The sequence below is a fragment of the Lipotes vexillifer genome, unplaced genomic scaffold (genome assembly GCF_000442215.2).
Source record: "Lipotes vexillifer unplaced genomic scaffold, Lipotes_vexillifer_v1.1 scaffold1400, whole genome shotgun sequence".
Taxonomy (NCBI): Eukaryota; Metazoa; Chordata; class Mammalia; order Artiodactyla; family Lipotidae; genus Lipotes; species Lipotes vexillifer.
The window spans coordinates 291,352-316,393 of record NW_006774288.1 but is presented as its reverse complement, the minus strand read 5'-3'; the positions used below and the strand labels follow the sequence as shown (position 1 = coordinate 316,393).

Sequence of the window (25,042 nt, the reverse complement as noted above, 5' to 3'; positions counted from 1 at the left end):
CAAAGGTGTAGGCAAAAACAACAAAAAAAGAGAGTAAAAAGGCAACATGCAGAATGGAGGAAATATTTAAAAATTGTATATCTGATAAGGGATTAACATCCAGAATAGATAATGAACTCCTAAAATTCAGCAACAAAAAAAATACATAACCCAATTCAAAAATGAGCAAGAGGACTTAAATAGACATTTATCCAAAGCAGATGCACAAATGGCAGATAAGCACATGAAAAGATCCTCAACAGCTTCCTTAGGGAACTGCAAGTCAAAGCTACAGTGAAATACCACTTCATATCTAATAGGAAGGCTACTATTAAAAAAATAAAATACAATAGCAAGCGTTAGTGAGGACGTGGAGAAATTGGAACTTTTTGCATTATTGGTAAAATGGAAAATGGAAAACAGTATGGTGGTTCCTCAAAAAATTAAAAATACAATTGCCATGTGATCCAGCCATTTCACTTATGGGTATATACTCAAAAGGATTTTGAGCAAGGCCTCAAAGAGATATTTGCTCATCCATGTTCATGGCAGCATTATCCATAATATTTAAAAAGTGGAAGCAATACAAATGTCCATAGATTAATAAATGGATAAGCAAAATCTTGTATATGCATAAAATGGAATACTATCCAGCCTCAAAAAAGAAAAGAAAATTCTAACTAATTGTAGTATATCTACATGGATGAACCTTGAGGACATTATGCTAAGTGAAAAAATCTGTCACATAAAGACAAATACTCTATGATTCCACTTATTGTGCACTTAGAGTAGTCAAAAACACAGATACAGGAAGTGGAATGGTGGTTGCTAGAGGCTGGAGGGAGAGGTGAATGGGAGTTACTGTTAAATGAGCATACAGTTTCAGTTTTGCAATATGCAAAGAGTTATGAGGATGGATGGTAGTGACTGGTGCACAACCTTACGAGTGTATATAATACCACCTAACTGTACATTTAAAAAATGGTTAAACTGGTTGATTTTATGTTATGTGCATTTTACCACAAAATTGAAGCAATGTAAAAGGAAAGTAACATAAGATATCTCAGGCCCTGGCCAAGAGACTAGATGGACCAGGTTAACACCAAAGTACCTTGTAGCTTTAACATTCTATAGTGCTATTCTCAGTGTATATGGAAAATAATTTAGTTTCTTTCCTCAGGTCTTTCCATGCCTTCATCAGCATATGGTTCTTTCTATTGCGTATAAACAATGAAGACAGGTAAAAGTGAAACAACTAGGAAACCACATTTGCAAAGCTGATTCATATTACTCAAGGATGCTAGAAAATTGCATTTTTTTCAGTTTAATTCTAAGACTCCTCCTTTGATAAGAAAGCAAGTATCTTCATTTTGCAACTTACCTCTTCAGCAATTTTTCATACACCAATTGCTTATAATATCATGTAGTAAAAAAGAATGGTGTTTTAATATGACATAGACACTCCTTATGCAATAAGATTTAAATTATATAAAATGCATTTCCATCATGATTTTGATGTTGTTACTTTCCAATGGTTATATCAGGCATCAACGATGTCAAATATTCATGTTTTTTAACTTTATTTGTTTTATTTTTGTTTGTTTTGCTCTTCACTACTGCCTCATAGATTATTATATCACCTGTCCTTTCTTAATTTTCATTAATATTGGTTCTTGTTACTTGCATTAATCTTCCACTTCATATTTATGAAGTTGGTCAATTTAAAGTGCTATTTAATAGAACTAAGTTTTTTTTTGAACTCAAAACACATACAAAATATCAAGTGATTAACATAAAAAAGCTAACTAATTATAAACTTTCATTTTGAAAGAAAATTTAGCTCATTGATCAATGCATGTAGTTAGTTCTTTTCATATAAATGTAGTCAGTGGTTTCCAATCTTGAGTGTCAGCATACTTAGTATTACTGCCTTGCTACAGAATCAAGCAATATTTTTAATGTACTTGATTTAGAATTAATAACTAACTGGCAGGTGTTTTCCACATATTTGTTCCTAATTTGTGAATACAGTAAATCAGTAACAATTAAAATTATCTGATGAGCACTGAGTTTTAAAATCAAACCTATCTGAGGAAAGCAGTAAGAGTTATGTTTGATCCATCATATTAAAAGATAGTGAGGATCAAATTGGCCTATTATGTTGCTTTAAAAAAATTTCAAGGGAAAAGTTTCCATTGCCATCTTAAATTCCATTCTTAGTGAACCGTAATATGAAAGCCTGAGAAACGGTGGCAAATAAATATTACCTTCAGTGGACAAGTACAAAAGACTGAGAAAATGTTAACTGAACATTTGGTACATTATCATCATTATGCTTTTCTGTATTTTTCAAGATTTTGCCAAATAAATCTGATTTTTATGTTCTTTTAATTTGACTTTTAAAATAGATCATATTCATGGGTTCAAAAATACAATAAAATAAAAAGATACACGCAGAATTCTTGACCTAAACCCTTTCCTCATTAACCAGTTTATTAATTACTTATATTTCTTTATGCAAATATTATCACACATTTTTGTTTCCTTTCTCCTTTTACAAACTATACCTTTTTCTGTACCATGTTTTTATTCTCAAGTTAATGATACATGTAAGGGATATAGTAATGTCACTACATAAAGAATTTCTTCACACTTGTTCAAATTGCACAGTCTTCTACCCTGTGGATGAACTATTGGTCACCCGTATGTATGACCAAAGAGCTACCTATTAAAATCTTTATCTTCTGCAATCAATGCTGCAACTAATTATCCCAAAGTAAAATTGATTTGTCAAAAGGTAAATTAATATATAATTTTGACTAAAGACTAAATTAGATGTTCCAAATTACCCTTGGTGGTAATTATGCAATATTCTATTTCAACAATGGATTATTTTTATAACCAAAAAATATAAATGAGGAAATAAGAAAATAAAACAATAAAAACTGAAATTAATAATTTTCATATAATTTAAGAAATTTAATTTATAGTTGAATGTCTACAAACAATATAACCCCAAAATAAAATCTTATTAAGGAAAAGTCACGTGAAAAATTGCAATTGAAAGCATGGACAACATTACTTTCATTTTCTTTTGTTTCCACCATAAGAGGTAATAATTAAATAAAAGGCGAGCATTAATATGGAAGATCCATCAGCTCAAAACAAATCCAAAGATTTCAGACATCTTGATGAAAAATTTCACCATTAAAGTTGGCCATTTTTGTCCTTTTTCAGTGTACATTTTATGATTAACAATATTTTATAGGAGAGGTCCTCAAAGGATGTTTCAAGAACACCTGAGGTCCCCAACACCCAGTTAGAGAATCTACAAGGCCCTCTCTCGTCCAACATGTGTCTATGTGATGATAGAGTTTCTCCTGCGAATGTAAGTTATTTGGTTACGCTAATGCAGGAAAAGTTCAATAATCTCTTTATCTAAAAGATTCCTTTTCTCACATTCAAAAATATAACACAAAAGTTTGCAGCTGGAAATATGAGAATCAACCTGTCTTCTGTTCAGGCACACATTAGAGAAACTCACAAAAATGTAAAAATACATGAAGCCACTCTCACTATTTTTCAAAATGTAGTTATTTTTCGTAAATACATTTAGATTAGCATGATTATTATTTTGACAAATAATAAATTAACTTTTTAAAATTTAAATGAATTAAATATTTTAAAAAGTCTCAGTTTCCATGTACAATATAATATGATGTATATCTATATATCTATATAGATAAAAATATAAACAAACCTTTTGGGGATTGTCAATAATTTTACAAGAGTAAAAGAGTTCTTAAAACAAAAATTTTTGTGATCATCTGGGAAACAAAATGAGGTGGAACACAATTTAGTAATTTAAATTAGCATTTAAAGAGAAGTCATATAAAACTGCTAAGAAAAAATAAATTTAAAATAAAAGCCATAATATATGTTTAAGATTAATCTAAATGGATATAGTTTCAGAACATATTCCTAGAGAATTAATATCACGTTTGAGAAATTCTAGAGAAAAATATCTGTTGGGAAGTGTGAGTTCAAGGGTTTCAGGACTGATCAAGAAAAAAGACACAACAAGGTGGCAGCAGTACACAATGGGCTTTATTTGGGTGCCACTTGGACAGGTTGCATGAGAGGATAAGTTATTCACAGCAGGAGACCTTCCAGAGACTGTGTGTGTGTGTGTGTGTGTGTGTGTGTGTGTGTGTGTGTGTGTGTGTGTGTTTTGGGACACCACCCATGTCCCTAAAGGGGAGGAGAGCAAGAAAATTCCTCAGAGAAAGTGGAACTTGAGCTTATGTGTCTATGTGATGTCACTCATCAGCATGGCATGGTGTCTTTCAGTTGGAGAGCTCCAGAGTGCAGCAGTAACTTGGGATCCTGCATAGGTACAGAGTTAGTCTTATCTGTGGCTAGCAGAAGGTGGGTGCAGTTTTGAAGGGTGTGCAAAGCAAGCTGATTTTAAATGGTTAAAATATGCTTATTTGGGGCTATATTTAAAACCACTGGATTTTAAATATAAAATACACAAAATTTTGAATTTGGTGCTAGTGAGGTTTTTGAGCTAATGGCCCCAGCCTGCTCTGAAGAAGAAAACCACATTAGCACCAATATAAAGGACCCTTCTTTGGCTCATTTATGTAGTAGGAATGAAAGTAATGTTGAATGAGGGTGGAGATGCTGGAGAGAAAGGGTTATCTTTCTATTGAAAACTTGTCAGTTTACTATAATATCTGAGCAGATAACAGAAGAAATCATCAAATGATTATATAGCTCATAATTTTGGGAAGTTACTATTACATTTTTTTATTTTATTTTTTTAATTTATTTTTTTTTTTTTCCTTTTTTTAAAGACCTACATAATTATGTTTTGTAAGCTCAACATAATTTTCATCTGTGATAACAGAAAGGAAGAGTTGAAGCCTCTTTTATTTTTTCCCCTATAAGTCTTTTAATTTTTCCTCAACTAAGTTAGAAATATTTGATCTTAAATATACTACTGTCAAAATTCAATAAGTAGCCTGAGCTTATTCCTAAAATGTGAGCTAGATATTCTGAGTAACACTGGAGTGATAGAGTAGCAATCAAAAATGAGCTGCTGTACACCATTCCTGTTAATGTCTTTAATAATTCTTTAGAGTTAAGAAATGAGGAAAAAACCCGGATCTCATACATGTCAATAAGATTAAAAATAATATTACAGAGTTCCAGTTCTGGGTAAATTGGAGAAACTTCTCTACATTTGTTTCTATCACTCAATTTGCCTTTAACACTTAGACAACACACATGGATAATCTGTTTGAGGATTCTGAAATATAAATGGTAGCAGGCATATTGCTAATAGAAAAATATTAGAATTTGAAATACTAGGAGACAATCTATCAGAGAACCATTTTATTTTTTTTCTTCAGAATCCCTGAAGGCAGTCCAAAACTCAGAACTGAGAATCAGTGTGGCCTGAGAGAGGTCCAAGAGAAGCGTTCTAGTTCAGGTTCAACAAGCAGGAAAGAGGTCTCCTGGTAGTGACAATGGCAGCAGGGAGGGAGCTTGTAAGTGTCTGTCTGAGACAGGGCCATCTTCCTCTTTTATCAGAAGAGTTATGGTCCCAAGATAGCAAAGCAGATATATCTACTGCTCTTATCTTTCTCTTTCTTCTGGCTAACTGACCCTGAATGAGGGCACACTGGTGGTAGAGAGGGGATAAATAAACCCCAGTTTTCTGATTATAGGACTGAAAAATGAAGACTCAAAAATAGGTAAGTAGGTGAGAGATACAACAGTAGGAAGAGGGCTTCCCTGGTGGCACAGTGGTTGAGAGTCCGCCTGCCAATGCAAGGGACACAGGTTTGTGCCCCGGTCCGGGAAGATCCCACGTGCCACGGAGCGGCTGGGCCCGTCGGCCATGGCCACTGAGCCTGCGCTTCTGGAGCCTGAACTCCGCAACGGGAGAGGCCACAACAGTGAGAGGCCCGCGTACCGCAAAAAAAAAAAAAAGTAGGAAGAGCTTGGAAAAGGAACCACATCAAGTTATTTACGAAATCTTGAGCTCAGCCCTGAGCTATCAATGTGTGGATGTAATCTTAAACAGCACAAAGACGTCGAGAACTGAATTAAGAGACATCCTACCCCCACAGGTCCTGGAATGGCCATTGGTTCATATGTGAGACAGATCTGAAAATTAGTGCAAAAGTTTTGAAAATGAAACTGATTTTGAATCCACAAACCACAGAAGGCTGGTCACAGTAAGTGGTCTGAATTTAAATCAATTGATTGCCTGTGAAAATAAAAGTATCAACATTCTCCAAAGAACTGAAATAAAACCCAGAATCTCATAATATTCAAAATCCAGGATATAATCTAAAAAATGTTGGCCTATGTAGAAGTAGGAAAATCTCATGTTAGTGTTAAATGCCAGTGACATATTGAAACATGCTTTATTATCTAAAAACTACTTTAAAGTAGCTATTTTAAACATTTTCCAAAGGGTAAGGGTGAACCACCTCAGAATAAATGGAAAGACAGTTCCCGTAAAGACACACAGTATATTAAAAATAAATGAATAAATATTAGAACCAAATTTATAATAACAAAGATATTCATGGGTGTGATAAATGGATATGACAGAGGGAAGAGTTTCTGAACTTGACGAATTACCAATAAAAATTGTCCAATCTTCAAAACAGAAGGAGAAAATATTAAAGAAAGAAAAAAAAAAAAAGCTTCAGGAACCTATGAGACAACACCAAAATGTCATCAAATCTAAGAAGGAAAGGAGAAATAAACATCATAGAAAATGTATGCATCTACATTTGTATATGTATACATATGTATATGTATCTATAGAACTAATGTCTGAAAACTTCCAAGATTGGCAAAAGATTTGAAAACACAGATTCAAAACCAGCTGTAGCCTTGAAACCCAAAGAGATAAGTCCAAAGACATTCATGCTGCAGGTGTGTCATAATCAAACTGCTAAAAACTAAAGACATACAAACACAAAAGTGTGTTATTTATAGTACAACAATAATTCAAATAACTGTGGATTTCTTATCAGAAACAAATGGAGGCCAAAAGAAGGTGAAATGATATTTTTAAAGTGTCAAAAAAGACAGATCTGTCAAAATAAAGTTCTGTGTTCAGCAAAGATATCTTTCACAAATAAAGGTAAAGACATTATAGTTCTCAGATAAAAGGATGAGTAATACAATGTCTGCCAGTAAACCTGATCTGAAACAATTGCTAAAGGGACCTCTTCAGACAAAAGAGAAATTCATACAAAGAGAAATTCTATCAGAGGAAACATGAGAGTTCAGGGATGAAGAAAGAGCAGGAGAAATGTTAAATATCTAGGTAAATATAATAGACTATTCTCCCCTTGAATTCTTCAAAATACAGTCAATGATTGAAATAAAAACGCTTAACATTGCCTACAAGGTTTTCACTAAATTCGAATGTAATATAGAAGACTACTAAGACATAAAGAGAGGAGTATAAGGATCTATACGGTACTACAATTTTTACAATCCAATTATAGTGGTAAAACATTGGCTCTAAGTTAAAGAGGCACATCATATTCACAATAGCAGGCACAATCACAAAAAAACAGAAAAATGTATAGACAGAAACATAATAGATAAAATAAAATAGAACACTAAAAATATTCACAAAACCCAGGAGAAGGCAGAGAAGGGGAAATAGAAGGATAGAAAACAGAAAGAATAAACTGAAAACAAATCAAAACAAAAATTGCAGATCTAAGATAAATGTAAATGGTCTAATCTCATGAATTAAAAAATATATACTATCAGAATGAATAAAGTAATTAACTCAACTGTATGTTCTCTATAAGGAAGCTACTTAAAATATAATAATATAGGTAGATTAAAAGTAAAAGAATGGACAAATATATATCATTCAAACACCAATCCAGAGAAAGTTGGAGTAGCTATGTTAATATCAAACAAAGTAGATTTCAGAGCAAATAAAATTACATGATATAAAGGGGAATACTTCATAATGATAAAAGAGCCAATTTTCCAAAGGAAGAAAAATGACAATCTTTACATGTGCATTCATCTCACAAAAAAGTATATGAAGCAAAAACTGACAGAACGGAAACAAGAATTAGATGAATTCACAATCACTCTTTGTGACTTCCAATCTAAGAAACTAGAAAAAGAAAAGCACAATAAATCCATATCAAACAGAAGGAAAAAAGAATACTGCAAATAAGAACAGATATCAGTAAAATAAAAAAACAGAAAACAAACAAGGGAGAATTCAAAGAAACCAATGAAGATTCTTCCAAAGATCAATACAATTAATAAACCTCCAGCAAGACTCACCAGGATAAAAGGAGAGATAACACAGATTGCTAATATCAGGAATCGAAGGTATTTCACTACAGATGCAACATACAGTAAAAGAATTTTAAAAAATGAATAATACAGACAAGCCTATGTAAACAAATTCAACAATGCTGAAGAAATGGAACGTTTCCTTGAAAATCACAAACTAGTGAAACTAACTCAAGATGAAATAGGTAACTCAAATAGTTCTTTAACTACTAAAAGAATGTGATATGTGGTTAAAATACTTCTGGAAAAAAAATCTATAGAAGCAGATTGTTTATCCTCTGAACTTTATCAAAAAGTTAAAGAAATAATACAATTTCTACACAATACAATTTCTACACAATCTCTTTAAAAAAACATGAGGAGGGAATATTTCTTGACTCATTTTATGAGGCCAGCATTATAAGGATAACTTAACCAAAGACAGTACAGGAAAAGAAAACTACACAAACCAATATCACTCATTTAGGTAAGCACAAATGTATTCAATGAAATTTTAGAAAACAAAATTCTGCAATACACATACAAAAAAAATACATCACCGTCAAGTGGGGTTTATTCTGTGAATTGTAAAACTGGCATGATACTGAAAAATCAATTAATATAATTCAACTTATTAACAGTTTAAAGAAGAAAAATTATCCAATAATGTGAATTGATGCTGAAAAAGCATTTGACAAAATTCAACATCCATTCAAGATAAAAACCCTTCACAAGCCATGAATGGAAAAGACTTCTTTATCCTGATAAAAGATATCTTGCCAAAAATTTCCAGCTAACAGGCAGCATTCAGGTAAAAGAATGAATACTTTTTTTCTAAAATTGGGAACAAGTAAGGAAGTCCTCACTCAACCCTCCTATTTAACATCATACTGGAAGGCAGATGCAGTCATAAGTATGAGATAAAAATAAAAAGCATACAATTGGAAAAGAATAAATAACTTTAATACAAGTTGCAGATGCACTATTGTTTTCATTGAAAATCCAAGAATCTACAAAAATATTCCTAAAACTAAAAAATGTACGCAGTACAGTCACAGAATATAAGAAAAATACACAAAAAATCATATTTCAATATACATACTTGCAAGAAACAACTGAAACCAATTCTTTTTTAAAAAAAACATATCAGTAGTTCCAAAAACATAATGCTTAGATACTAATCAAACAAAACTCATGTATGGGATCTGAATGTGGAAAACTACAAAAAGTCAAATGAAGAAGCAAAAGAACAAAATACATTAATAAATGGAGAGACATACCTTGTTCATGCATTTGTAGAATCAACAAAAAAATTATAAAATTTTCCAAAACTGATATTGACTCTATAGAATTCTAATGAAAATCTCAGCAGTATATTGTTTCGTAGACAGACATGTTCTAAAGTTTAAATGGAAGGCAAAGAAACTATATTTTGCAAAACATTTTTGTAGAAGAAGAGCAAAGTTATACAAATCATACTACTTGATTTTAAGGTATATGTAAACTTATGGTAATTAGGGCAGTATGCTAATGGTACAGGGATAGACACATAGATTAGTGGAATGGAAGAGTCCAGAAATAGATGCCTATAATCCAACTATGTTTTAAAAGTTTTATTTTACAAAGTGCAAAGGCAATTCAGTGGAGAAAGGATAGTCTTCTAACAATGGCTTTTCAACAATTGGATATCTATATGCAAATAGGTGAATTGAAGCACAGAACTCACTTCTTATATAAAAATGAGCCCCAATCATATATTAACACATATATGTGGAATCTAGAAAAATAGTATGGATGAACTAATTTGCAGGGCAGGAATAGAGACACAGACACAGAGAACGGACATGTGGACACAGGGAGGGGGGAATGGGGGGACAAAGTGGGAGATTGGGATTGACATATATACGCTGCCAAGTGTACAACAGATAGCTACTGGGAAGCTGCTACATAGCACAGGGAGCTCAGTTCAGTGCTCTGTGGTGACCTAGATGGGTGGGATGGGTGGGGGAGAGAGGTGCCAGAGGGAGGGGATATATGTAGACATATAGCTGATTCAGTTCATTGTACAGCAGAAACTAACACAACATTGTAAAGCAACTATACCCCAATTAAAAAATAATAATAATGCGTGAGACAAGAGTCCTGTTAAGTTTTCTACAAAGTGGCCCATTATATGCATGTGAGGAAGATAAGAAACTACCACTCTGGAAGACAAAAAAAGCCAAAAGGCTAATCTTAATTATTGAACTGCCTGAAGTGAATTATTGAACTGGTCTGAAGTTTTTTAGAGTGGATCGTGGAGGCAACATTTAGGGGGATTCTCAGCCTCACTGGCTGACTGTGCTTTATTAAAATCATTGAAGCATTAAAATAATGAACCCCAAATGGATCAAAGACCTAAATTTAAAACATAAAAGTATAAAAAGTTTAGAAGAAACTTGAGAAAAAAGTCTTTGTAACTTGGGGTTAGGTGTAGACGTCTTAGACATGATACCAAAAGAATGGTCCATAAAAGAAGATTAATAATTGGACTTCAAAATTAATTTTTTTCTTGCTTTCTGAATGACACTAAGAGAATGAAAAGATAAGCTACAGTGCAGGGAAAAAGAACCTACAAATCACAAATCTGAGCAAGGAATTGTATTCAAATATATAAAATAATCTAAGTTCAACAGTAAGAAAATGTGCAAAAGATGAACAGAAACATCACTAAAGAGGCTGTTTGGAAGGCAAAAATGCATTTATAGAATTTATAAAGGACTCCTGAAGTATAATAGTGAAAAAATCCAATTAGAACATGGGAAGGATATGAAGAGACATTTCACTCAAGAGGATATACAAATGAGAAATAAGCACATGAAAAGATGCAGGAAACATGCAAAGAAGCAGGAAACATGAGACATGATGAGGGAGGAAAAAATAGTCAACCAAAACTGACCCAGAAATGACATAGATGATAGAATTAGACAAAAACATCAAATTGTTATAACTGCATTCCATATGTTCAAGAATCTACAGAAAAATTGATCATGCCAGAGACTTAGAAGATAATTAAAAAATAAATTTGTACATATTAAAACTAGTGTCTGAAATCAAACGTACATGAGATACAACTAACAGTAGATTAAACACTGCAGAAGAAAAGATTAATGAACTTGAACATATAGCAATAGAAACTATCCCGAAAGTAATACAGAAAAAAAATAAAAAACTGAAAAAAAACACAAAAACAAAAAACAGAACATCTGGGAACTGTGGAATAAGTTCAAGTGGCCTCAAATATGTGAAATTGGAGTCTCACAGGAGTGTGGGACAAAAAACAATATATGAAGAACTAATGACCAAAACATTTCCAAATTTGGTAAAAAGTATAACTCAAGTTTGTCAAGAAAACCCAAGTACAAGAATGAAGAAAATTACACCAAGGTATATTGTATCCAAATTGCTTAAAACAAGTTATAAAGAACATTCAAGAATCTGCAAGGACCAAGTGGGTGGTACACTTTATGTCCAGAGCACAAAATAAGAATGAGAACAAACTTTTCATCTGAAATCACTCAGATCAAAAATAATGGCTCAGAATTTTTAATTTACTGAAATTTAAAATATTGTTAATTTAGAATTCTATAGCCAGCAAACATTCATTTCAAATATGAAGGTGAAATAAACATTTTCTTAGACATTCAGTAGGTGAAGTTAATCATCCCCATCAGACCTTCACTGTAAGAAATGCTACAAAAAGTCATTCAGGCATTTGGGAACAAACACCAGTTGGAAATCTTGATACACGTAAATAAAGTGCTGTGGAAATGGTAACTATGTAGATAGATGTAAAAAGCCTTGTTTTATTTATTAATTAAACCATGTTAAGAGCTAATTGATGATTTAAAGCAGAAAACAACAACAGCAACAACAAGAAACATATAGTATGAAGATATGGTAGACAGAATAATGTCCCCTCCTCTGCAAAGATGTCAGTGCCCTAAGCTTAGCCATCTATGAATACATTAAGTTACAGGGCAACGGGACTTTGCAGATATAATTAAGATCCTAGACATTGAAATGGAAGAGTATCCTGTATTATTCAATCAATGAGCCCTAAAAAAAAGAGAACTCCAGCTGGAAGAGGAAGTCAGGAGATGCAGCAGAAGGGAAGTCAGAAATATTCCAGGTCTGAGAAGCATTTAAGGCACTGTTTTTGGCATTGGAGGAAGAACCCAGGGGGAGGCCTCTGAAAGCTAAGCACAGCCCCGCCAGGTGATAGACAGCAAGGAAAGAGAACCTCCATCCCACAGTGGAAAGAGGGTGAACTTTGCTGACAACCTAAATGATATTTAGAAGAGCTTCTTCCCAAGAGCCTGCAGCAAGGAACACAATCCTTCCACCACCTTGATTTTATAAAAATTGCAAAACTAATTATAGTATTATTATATTTTTTAATACCCTGAGCAGATCCCCGCTGAGCCTACTTGGATTTCTGACTTACAGAAACTGGAAAATAATAAAGTTGCATTGCTTCAAGCAACTGAATCTGGAGTAATTTGTTACCACAGAAATAAAAAAAACTAATACATGATTTGATATAAAAAAATCTGATGACAACAGCACAAGGGCTAGAAGAGAGTATTATTATTCAATATGTGAAATAGTATTATATCACTTGAAAAATGACTGTGAAAATCAACTGCTAAAATAACAGAACAATAAACTATAATTAATGAGCCAAAATAGAAAATTAATGATGGATTAAAAATACTCTGAAATCTAAATAAGGCAGAAATAGAAGAAAAAGGGAACAAAAAACAGATAAGAAAAATAGAAGAATAGCAAGACTTAAATCCAACTAAATCAATAATATATTTAATATAAATTGTGTAAACATTCCAATACAAAGGCAGGGACTGTTAGAATTAATACAAAAAAAGAAATAGACCCAACTACATACTGCCCTTGAGAAACAATTAGGTTAAGGTTAAGATTAAAAGGAAGGAAAAATATATGCCATGGAAATGCTAATTAAAAGAAAGGTGGTTAATTTTACTGATATCAAAGTAGGTTTCAGAGCAAAGAATATTACTAAGGATAAACAGGATCACTTCTTATTAAAAAAGAAGTCAATTCATCAAGAGGATATAATTCTAAACTTCTATGCATATAATAACAGAGCTTCCAAACTCATGAAGCAGAAACTGCTATAATTACAAGGAAAAATAGACAAATCTATATACTTTCATTAGAGAGTAAACAGCCCCCTCTTAAAAACTTATTGAGCAAGTAGACAAGAAGTTAAAAAGGATAGAAAAGACTAGATCAACATTATCAATTGACCCTAACTACTGATGGTTACCAAAACTCCAACCAAGCCAGCAGATTACACTTTCTGTTCTACTGTACAGGAAATACATTTGAAAAGATCTAAATCAAAAAAGTGTCTTTTTGATAACAATAGAACAAAATTAGAAATTATGACAGAACAGTATTTGAAAAATCCCCATGTATAATATTTGGAAACTAACACAATTCTAAATAACCTATAGGACAAATAATAAAAGGGAAATTACAAATGTTTTGAACTGAATGGCAAAGTGTACACAACATGTTGAAAGTTGTGGAAGGAAATTAAAGCAGTACATACAGCAGATTCTTGAGCATCAAATGTATTCATTAGAATAGAAGAAAGATTCAAATCAGTGCCTTGAGGTTTAAATTAAAAAAAAACATAAAAAGAAGATCAAGTTAAACCACTGATAAAACAACAAAGATCAGACTGGAAATTGATAAAATATAAACAAGTAAAATTAAAAAAAATAATCAATGAAACTAAATCTGTTTCTTTGAGAGACCAATATAACTAATAAAACTCTGGCCACACTGATCAGAAAATTGGGAATAAAGGACAGTGAGAGTGTGGCCGACCAAAAGAGCAAGAGAACCATTCACGATTTTTGTTTTTCAAAATGGGCTGCACTAAAGGGTAACTTAGGAAGCAATATCAGTATTTTATTCATACTGCAAGTTACTTATGACCCATATCTCTTGCCTTTATTATTTATTTGCATCATATCCTATGACTTTTGTAAAAGTATAAGTATCCAGAGCATGTCTCTCCAAAGTAATTTAGACATTAATTGTACTGAAGGTTAATCATTTCCACAATGTCAGGTGGTAGGTTGGTAGTAACTTTTAGTTACTGTTTGATTCCATGGAATTTTAAAAATTTTCATTATTACAGTATCTTCTGGCCCTCTACAGATTTCTTGTTTTGTTGTTGTTGTCATTGTTGTTCAGATAGTGTTGTTATTATTTTACAAATGATAGGATTCACTTCTGTATTTATTGACCAAATGTTAGAGAAAAAATAAAAAAAGAACAATTCCTACATGACGAAGAGGTGCCATTCAGAAGATAGGTGAGTTCAGAGTAGGGTTCTGATTCAAACAATGAGAAAATTCTGCCTTCTCTTTTAATTGGGGATTAAAAGTAATATGTTGTAAAATAAATAGATACTTCTCTATAGGCTTTCAAATATGACATTGTTCCACTTTAAGTGTACTCAGAAAATTCTGAGAAGAGAAATAAAGATAGAAGAAAAGGTAAGAAGCCATATTAACTATTCACACCAATTAATTATTGGTGCTGAGGAGAAGACAAAGACGTGCCTATCTTTGTAGGTTATCTATCAATCTACCTAATTTTCTATTATCTGAAAATTCTAAAATAATAATTGGATAAGTATTAAGGAGAAAAAAATATATTTTTTCTTTCCTTGTATTCCCAGATTGCTAATCTTTGAAATTAAGTGGGATCATTAGGAAGAAAAATGTTTATCAAATTAGAAAATATTCTGGTTTTGATAAATGCTTACTTTTTGACCTTTCAGTGAATTATATATTATATAATATTGTTATAAATTACCAATCCTCTCATAACTTGCAGTCATTAAACTGACTTAAAATATCTCTCTGCATGTTTGAGTCAATTATATTACTGATATACAAGAGGTTGGTTTACTGTCTTTTATGTTTGTATATATGTTTTACATTATATAACATTGCATAAAAGTTAAAGAGAAAAAGTCTGACTTTTCATTTTTAATAAAAAGAAAAGTATTTTCTCCTAATTTTCTTAACTTTAAGAACTGGCTAGAAATAGGTAGGAATATAAAATACACTGCCTGAGGGAATAGAGGTATACATTCAGATACCTACTTGCACAAATATCTCTGGCCATTGTCATCAACTGTTGATTTTAATGTTCGAAGGAAAACTAAGACACAACTGCTTTAAAATTATACTTCTAGGTGTTTTTCATCTATTTTCAATTGTCCCTGCTTCCATTATTCCAAGTCTGAACCAGCAGTTAGTGGATCATTCTTCACAAATTTACAAAAGATTCAGAAAATAATGAATCATTATACTTTAAAAGAACATTTTACAAAAATAACACTCTAGGGTTTCCCTGGTGGCGCAGTGGTTGAGAGTCCGCCTGCCAATGCAGGGGACGCGGGTTCATGCCCCGGTCCGGGAGGATCCCTCATGCCGCGGAGCGGCTGGGCCCATAAGCCACGGCCGCTAAGCCTGCGCGTCCGGAGCCTGTGCTCCGCACACAGCAGTGAGAGGCCTGTGTACCGCAAAAAAACAAAAACAAACAAAAAAAACACTCTATTGGCTGTATTTTTTAATTTAAAAGTTATTTCCAGGTCTTTTCATCATTTTTTGAGTAGTTTGGGAGAGCATTTTATTTAACTAAGGGCTAGGAATCTGATGGAGGATGGGTATGGGTTAAAACAAGAGAAGTAATTTTGATCCTCTTTTTAAAAATTTACCCATGATTTGCATATAAGTGTGTGTGTGTGTGTGTGTGTGTGTGTGTGTGTGTAGTCAATTATCTAGTAAAAAGAGTTCAGAAATGTATAGACAAGATGGCCAGCAGATTCAGCAAGTTAATAAAAATGTAATAAGGTATAATAATAAAATCAAGGTAGCCACTGGGAAGTTAATGAAAAGAAAGGTTTTAGGCATTTGGAAAACTTACCTAAGATCCAGTAAAGAGCAGGTATGAACACATATAAATATGTTGAAAAATATTGGGAAAATACCAGTAGTACATCAATGTTTGGTAGATGAGTGAAGTCAGTGATTAGAAATAGAATACTGAAGTCATGGGGCAAGATTTCTCTCAAATTATCAGCCAGACCTACCTGTAAATTAACCCACATTCTCACCCATTTTTGATTAATTTCCTCCAGGCTCAGCATAAAATATATCCTCTTTATGTTCAAGGTATATCTTCCTTACAAAGGTCCTAACACTCCAGTTACTTCCTCTGGTCCTCATTAAAAGCTTTTTTTTTTTTTTGGCGGTACGTGGGCCTCTCACTGCTGTGGCCTCTTCCGTTGCGGAGCACAGGCTCCGGACGCGCAGGCTCAGCGGCCATGGCTCACGGGCCCACCCGCTCCACGGCATGTGGGATCTTCCCGGACCGGGGCACGAACCCATGTCCCCTCCATCGGCAGGAGGACTCTCAACCACTGCACCACCAGGGAAGCCCCTCATTCAACTTTTTAATGTTTCCCATTTAATAGCTGGTTCCAACAAGCTGAGGTAATAGGTGCTGTACCTTCAATACTTTTCTTATTCAGTGAATGAACATGCACATTTATTCTTTAAGTCATTGCGGTCTGAATGTTACCCAGGCCATGCAAATGATATTGTTCACCATACTGTCTCTTGTAAACTCATAATTGCCAAATTCACCAGATATATTTCAGTTCACTACTTATTGATCACTTCTGCTTGCATTTACTACTTTGGAAGTGTAGAACCCACATTAGAAGTCTTGAAATTAAGCCTTTATTGCTCTTGCCTCTGTGACACACTTGTAAACACAACGGCTTTGTTTCAAACACTCTCTGATTATATACCTTCCTCTTCATTTCTTTGTCTTTGAGCACAGACCCTACTTATCTCTGACTTGAACTCATTTCTTCTCCCTGCCTCCATCCTTCTCTCTCTCGGGTACCCTGCTCCTAAATGGCAGCTCATCTTTGTCTCTTAGAAGAAAGTCCATAGTCCCCCATTATCTGGCCCCTCCTGCTTTGCAGCTACATCTCCACCTAATCCCCAAACCAACTGGCTAACATCACCATCACTCCCTCCCTAAAACTTTCATATTCCTGTAACAGTTAAGGTTATTAGATCCTTTTTCATATCCTACACTCTCTTTTCTTTTGCAGATGCTATTTTATCTGTCTACATTTCCCCTCTTTGTTCTACATAATAATACTTTTTCATCAATAGATTTATCCCAAATACCAAATCTCTTCTTGTGCTACATTAGGTTCCCCTTCTTATTATAAAAGAGGCTATAAATATCTATAAAAAATACTCTTACTATATGCTTTTGTATTCAGCAGCACCATAAACAATCAGGGACTTTAGGAAAGTTGATTATTTTAAGTTTTTGAGATAAAACTGTAAGTGCCCTGAGGGATACCATTCTCTATTAGATCTGTTAGTATTCTGAGCCTAACAAAGTATGAAAAATATAGCCAGCACTTCTCATTTACCTGCTGAATAAATATATAAGTGCAATACAAAATAATATCAAAACTATAGTGAAAAATATTCATTCAGTTGAATTCCCAATATATTGATAAGGTAATTAAAAAATTCGTAAGAAATGATCACTGTCAGGGCTAAGTGGGATTATAAGATGTCTGAGGCACACTCAGGGAAGTAATTTCAAACGTATTCCTAGGTCAGACAGCATTTAAATTCCTTAAGTAAGAAAAAGCCACTGGCATTGAATTTGTCTGCTTTTCTGTGATAACAAATAACTCTAAAATCTCAGGGCTTAAAAATGTGTTTTACTTCTTATTTATGTTATGTGTTTGCACCTGCAGATTAGCTGTGACTCTGCTCCACGTGTCTTCTCCATGATGCCCAAGGTAAAGGAGAAGTCTCTGTTAGGGTCATGTTAGTTTCATGGCAGGAGGAAAGTGCAAGAGAAGTAATATGTGATTCTTCTTGAAGCTTCATTTCAGCCATAGTGTATATCATGCTTGCTTATATGCCAATGCCCAGAGCAAGTCATATCATCAATTGGGTGGAGATGCATAATCCTTCCACTGGAAGCACCACACTTCACATGGCAATGAGCAGTGATATACAACCTCTTAAAGGGAGGGGAGATAAAGATTTGTGAAAAACTATACATAGGCATTGAGAAATATCGTAAGAAATTCACAGAGGGAGTTAAGGGGAAAAAAAAGATCCTTAACATTTGGTATGGCTGGTACTATAAACTAGCAAGGATACCTTTTAACTAATTGTTGAAAAAATAGACTATGCATTGGAAGAAAGGAAATGTGAGGGAAAAGTTGCAAAGAGCAAACAATGGAAAAAAGAAGAGCTTCTTCCAGAGCCAGGACTCGGCAAGAAAGCAGTGAATGTGAAGAAACATTTGACCGGAGTATTTGGTTGGGACTTCAATATACTTAGAGATGAAAGGAGTTGAAAAAGGTCCATGATAAAGTCCAAATTAGCAAGAATAAAAATTAGTAGCAAATAAGAGAGAGGTATGCATTATAAATTGGGGAGAAAAGCATGTAATAAGTCAAATATTGTAACTGAAGGAAAATAAGATAATGTGGATAAAGTTTGTGCTTTTATTTTATTATTAATTTTTGCAACCTTAAAGTTTTCATTGAACGTCTGCAAGAGGTTTTGTAGGAGGTAAATAATAAAGGATACTTTTAGAGAGGGCTCAAGATTTAAAAGGAGTAGGTAAGCAGGACAAGAGTCAATAAGACTGGAGAGAATGATTTTTCTGACTGAAGTCAAGGCAAAATGTGAGAGAAAAGCACAGCTGTCTGGTGGCATTAGTCAATGCATTCCCTTGACAGGGTCCAACTGCATCATCCAGAAAGGGGAATAAATCAATGGTTGATTTTGTGAACACTGTTATTTTGAAGAAATTGGTTCCAGGAATTCTAAGATATGGGAGTTTGTGACCATAACAGGGAAATGTGACTAATAAGAAGAAATGGAGATAAAGCAGTGTTCTAGTAAAGAAGGTCAGATTAGGACATATAATTGATTCTGTTAGAGGAAAAGTGGGAGTGGAATGAGGATGGTTTGCTTTGGAGGCCAGTGTGATGCAGTCACAACAGGATATTACATACATGATTGATGTGAGTTGCACAAAAGAACACATTCCAGTCTTCATCTCCTTATGAACCCAAAAATAATAAGTATAGATATAGAAATAAATATTCCAGATTGAATGCAGATCATGATAGACTTGAAGATTCAAACTTTATTAATTGAACCCACTCATACCCAAATAATCCTTCCTTTAAGAAAAATGTAATCACATTTAAACACTCACAGATAATCTAGTGTGGTGATAGATTAGAACATGTTATAACTATATTAAAGTAGAAATTACAAGAGCAGAATGGATAATAAAGGCATAATATGCTACACCTGCCAGATGACGTTTCCTTTTCCACATCAGACTCAAATTAATGTTTTAGTGTAAAAATATATGCGTAATTTTACATATACATACATATATAACATACAGCATAGTACATATTTATATACTGCTTCCTATAAACTTAGTCCTTTTTAAAAAACTTTATATTATTAACTAATATTATAACCCACATTTTCATAAGAGCATACTGAGCACAAGGTCTTGCCCATGACAAAATACATGTATATTTCCTACCTTAGATTCTTTCGGAAACAAAGGACAGCAGATGGTTAAGTCAATACTTAAGAAACTAAATAGCCACTGTAAGTTACCTTTGTTTATTGTACATAATAAAGAGGGAAAGATATTAGAAATACTTATAGATATAAAAATAGATATATAGATACAGTTACAAACATAGTACTCATCTCCATATTTAAACCTATTCTTCATGCACTGAAATCTTCCTCTTGGGCTGAAGGCCAAAACTTCCATCAACGATAACACTCGAAAAATACCAGATTCTGCACACCAAAAAACGGCTCTCAAAGTCTTCTCTCAGAAGGCCTGGCACTTTGGACTCACCCATGAGCATGTGCAGTTTCTACCCACCTGCCTAATAACCATCTGGTCTATTCCATTATGTTATCCATAAATCTCAATTAATTATAGACTTAGAGAAGGAGAGAAAAAAATTCTCAGTGATTTAATATTCTCTTTACCTTTCAGCATGAATTGTGTGGTTAAAATACCTTCACTCCAGGAAAGGAAAAGCCAAATAACTCTTATTCCTGGTGTTGTTCTCCAGTCTCTTCAAGAAACTGGAGAGATAGCTCATGGTGGGAGGTGCATAGGATATGGAAGAAGATACTGATTTATGTTTCCCCTTCCCAGCCCTAACTGATAGAAAACTCATGGCTAACTTTAAATTCATATTTTGTCTATTCCAGAAAAAACAAATTACATTCTGCTTCTAGAATCCCGTTATTATGGTTATTTCTAATTTATTTTAAAACAGAAGAAAAAAGTCAAAGTGCATTTGTGTAGTGTTACTACTAGTATTTCCATATGGCTGAAGCATGGGCTACCTATGAGCAGATGGTTAGAGAAGGTGGCTGATGATCGTAAAAGACTTCCTATACCATGAAGAGTGTTTTTTATTTTGTCTTGAAGGTAATGGGAGACACTGACAATTTTATGTGTTGAAAGGTTGATAGGACAGAAAGTTGGAATTGTGAAACTGAGAGTAGAGAAAACAAACAACTTATAGCCACACAAGAAAAATACAAAAAAGAATTGGAAAGGGCAGCACTCATGGAGAGAATAGTAGGGAAAATAGAGTATATTTGATAGATGTTAAAGAAATACAGTGCGCATCTTGGTGACACATTAGATTACCAAAGTGGAGATAACTAGGATAACATTAATCTATCTTCTGCCTCACAGAATGTCATGTTAACCCAGGCATGCAATAGAGTAAAAAGAAACCAAATTTGGAGGAAGAGATGTCATCTTGATGTCATAAACTTAGCTATTAACGTCCATTAATATTTCAAAGGGTAACTATGTATTCAATTATTTAATTTGGTAAAACTTGCAAATGCTGTTAATTAGTTGAAGCAAGTAATTAATGTAATTTAAAAGTAAAATCTAGTATCATACTTTACTGTATTTCATTTGACATACTTTCAACAACTACAAAGCCAGAAAAAGGCAACTACTCCCTTATAGACTCTTTGTAAAGGAGGATGACAATGTTAAATAAGTCACAGATCCTGCCCTTGAGGCTGTAATACAATGTAACAGATGCTACCCTAGCGCTGAGGAGATTTCCTCTAGGTATAGAGGAGGTTTATTAGGGAAATCTTGAGTGCTGAGTTTACATGGTTGCCCTTTTAATAAACATATGGCTAAATACAACAAAAAGATACATACTAATTATTATCAGCTTACCATTAACAATAACGATGATATCACGGAAGTCAATTTCTCCCCTAGCCTCCACTCTTCCTTCACACCTATATATACCTTCATCACTTTTATTGATGTTGAGAATCTGCAGATTATTGTTGGCTAAGATAGCAAACCGATCTGTAAGGTAAGCAAAGGGAAGAAAATGATATCAGCAATTGAAGGCAGAGTCCAGCATGCTTTAAATTGCTAAGTGTTAAAATATGGAACTTGTCTGACACTATCAAACTTTTCATCAACAAAAAAATTTAAATTTGAAAGTAAAATATAATTTCATGACTTCAGTTTTTCCACTCTACACTGCCTGGTTACACATTTTTTTCAAAAATACATTCAAGGGCTTCCCTGGTGGCGCAGTGGTTGAGAGTCCGCCTGCCGATTCAGGGGACGTGGGCTCGCGCCCAGGTCTGGGAGGATCCCACATGCCGCGGAGCGGCTGGTCCCGTGAGCCGTGGCTGCTGAGCCTGCGCGTCCAGAGCCTGTGCTCCGCAACGGGAACGGCCACAACAGTCAGAGGCCCGCGTACCACACACACACACACAAATACATTCAACACTTTATTTCCACATAAAATGGTTAGGCTATTATTTTGCCCTTGGTACTTTGAACGCAGAAATGATACACAAAAGAACAAAGCCAAGAGATCAGATATAGCAGACACAAAGACGTTTTGAATGTAAATATGTAGCAACTTGGGTAAGGAAAAGGGTTAGAAAATTGACTGAATATCCTTCCTCACACAATAATTAAACTAATAATTGCACATACCCTGAGAAGGCAGCTAAAATATATAATAATATTCTAGTCATGTAGAGGGCATATAAAATGGTCATACCTCAGATATATTTGAAAGATTTTTTTTTCTAAATGCAAGATAATCCATTTTAGGAAGAAGCAGATTAGACTTCATTAATTTTACATAGATTCCATTTTATGTGTGAGTATATGCACATGCATAAATACAAAACTAAGCTGTTATAGGGCATGCATTAGCTGATTGCTAAAAATAACCTGGCTAGCCTAAGTAGCATCTCAGCCTGACAGTATTTTCCATAATGCCTGGCTCAGTTTTTAATCATCACAATTTCGTTGCAGTCTTTGCAGTCTTAACACCTTTCCCCTTCCTATCAAGTAAAGAATGTTCTCATATCCAGTTCTGTTTTGAAACATGTTATAAATGTAATATACTAAATTTCATTAATCAATTCGTCCATAGATATCATCGAACATCATCTGTTTGCTAGGTACTGTATTTGGATACATTGATGAATAAGAGAAAACATCCTTGACCCCTTTGGGACTTTTGGTAAGGTAGAAATGTCATTAATTTAAGGTACCCACCTCTGGATATCTACTGTTAAAGCTACTTTTGGGGACTGTTCCAGTATTTATTGTTCTTCCCCTATTTGCTGGCTTAATAGAAGTATTAGGGCAAACACAGAAGCCACATGAGAAAATGGTCCAGCCTCCCTCAACCTGGATCACTGAAAGGATGGAAGGGTAGAATCCTGCCTCTCCCCCTGCTGCCAATTGGACTTTGCGTGAGTGAGAAATAAATTGCTATAACATTAAGCCATTCGTATTTGGGGTTCATTTTTCACAGCAATTCCTTAAGTCAAGGTAGAAGTTTGGGTTTTAAATACAAATAAGGAAGTTATCAGACTATAGAAGGTCATTAAAATAGGTGAGCATGTGGTTATTGATTGTCTAAGAGATAGTTAATAGGGAATGGAAATGTGTAGATTCTGAGGCTACCTCAGAAAGAAAATACCAGTTACAAGGCTACAGATACATAATTTTCAGCCCAGGAAGTATAAACTTTCCCAAAATATTTATTTCACCTTTTTGGGTGACCCTAAGAAGAGATACAAAAATGTTTATGCAGATGCTTTCCCCTGGTAAATTTTCTCACCAAAGAAGAGACTGGAGAGAAAGAAAGGCAATCTGCAAGAAATAGTCCTGGAATAACTCAGAACTCTTAAAAATGCATGTTATTTCAAAGTAAATGTTAAAAAACTCTATTCAAATGTGTTGCTGGAAATTAGAATGAGCAGCAATTACAGCTGACCCTTGAACAACACAGGTTTGAACTGTGCAGATCCACTTATATGGGAATCTTTTTCAATAGTAAATACAGTACTACACAATCCTAAATTGACTGAATCTGAGGATGCAGAACTGAACCACAGATATGAATGAACCTCGGATAAGGAGGACCAACTATAAATGATACTTGAATTTTTGACTGCATGTCGAGTCGGCACCCTAACCCCTGTGTTGTTCATGGGTCAACTGTATGAATTAAAAAGTTCAAATTTAGAGAGGGATGCAACGAGTCATAACTAAATCATTGTAATATTATATTTTCTAACTCACTAAAATATGTATCATCCTTAACTAAAAATTTTAAGTGTATGTGTAAAGTCCATGGAATGATGTTAGCAAACTCTCAAACCAAAGAGCATTATTAATATGTATTTACAAAAAGCATTTGAAGAAAACACTGCTTCAATCAATCACACGTAACTATGGATATTGGAACTATTTAACTATTAGAGATGATCTATTTATCTCAGTTTTACAGACATCCACATTTTCATTATTGCAGTAAGAAAATAAATGATATCAAATAATACACAATAAGGTGTGTGCTTTATGTTTCTTTAAGCAGGTTATTTTTTAAAAGTCCCCTTTTCTTCTCATTCCACAGCCACTGAATGGTTTGCCTCATCTACTCCTATACCTTCAACCTATATTTTGATGATTCACAATTTTTCTTCAGACCAGATGATTCCTGTGATTCCAGAATTGTGCAAGAGTCAACCAGATGTACGAACTTAGAAGGGTTGTAAATACTTCAATCTCAGCATGTTTAAAATTTGGCTCACTAGCTCCTCTTGAAATTTCTCATATGGTACTCTCTAGTTCTGTCTTCACAGTTCTTTACATTGAGCTAAGTTGCCCAAGGCAAATTCCTTGAGTCATCTTTGACTTCTCCATCTCTCTTAGTGTGCATGTCCAATCAAACCCATATCCTATAACTTCTCCCTTTATCATTTCTTAGTCTAGAATCTACTTTTCCCTCAGCAATTATTTCATTTGGATTTGAACTGTTCTCATTGCCTGGAGCTTGGCCTTGACTCTCATCCAATTCATTCTCCTCACTGAAGCACTGTTCTCAATACATATTAGGTCATGTCACTGCCTTAATTAAAACCCTTTAGTGATATCACCTTTGGATAGATTCTAAACTTCTCAATAGAGACGT

At 33.9% G+C, this 25,042-nt stretch overlaps 1 protein-coding gene across 1 annotated transcript in view; it reads right to left on the bottom strand.

Annotated features, from left to right (window-relative positions):
• The window catches only part of NCAM2 (neural cell adhesion molecule 2), a 227,056-nt gene that overhangs the window by 184,572 nt on the left and 17,442 nt on the right, over positions 1-25,042 (bottom strand). Inside the window, exon 5 of the mRNA XM_007449094.1 lies at positions 21,757-21,894. Within this exon, the coding sequence (XP_007449156.1) occupies positions 21,757-21,894 (138 nt within the window). The remainder of the gene's footprint in view (positions 1-21,756; positions 21,895-25,042) is intronic.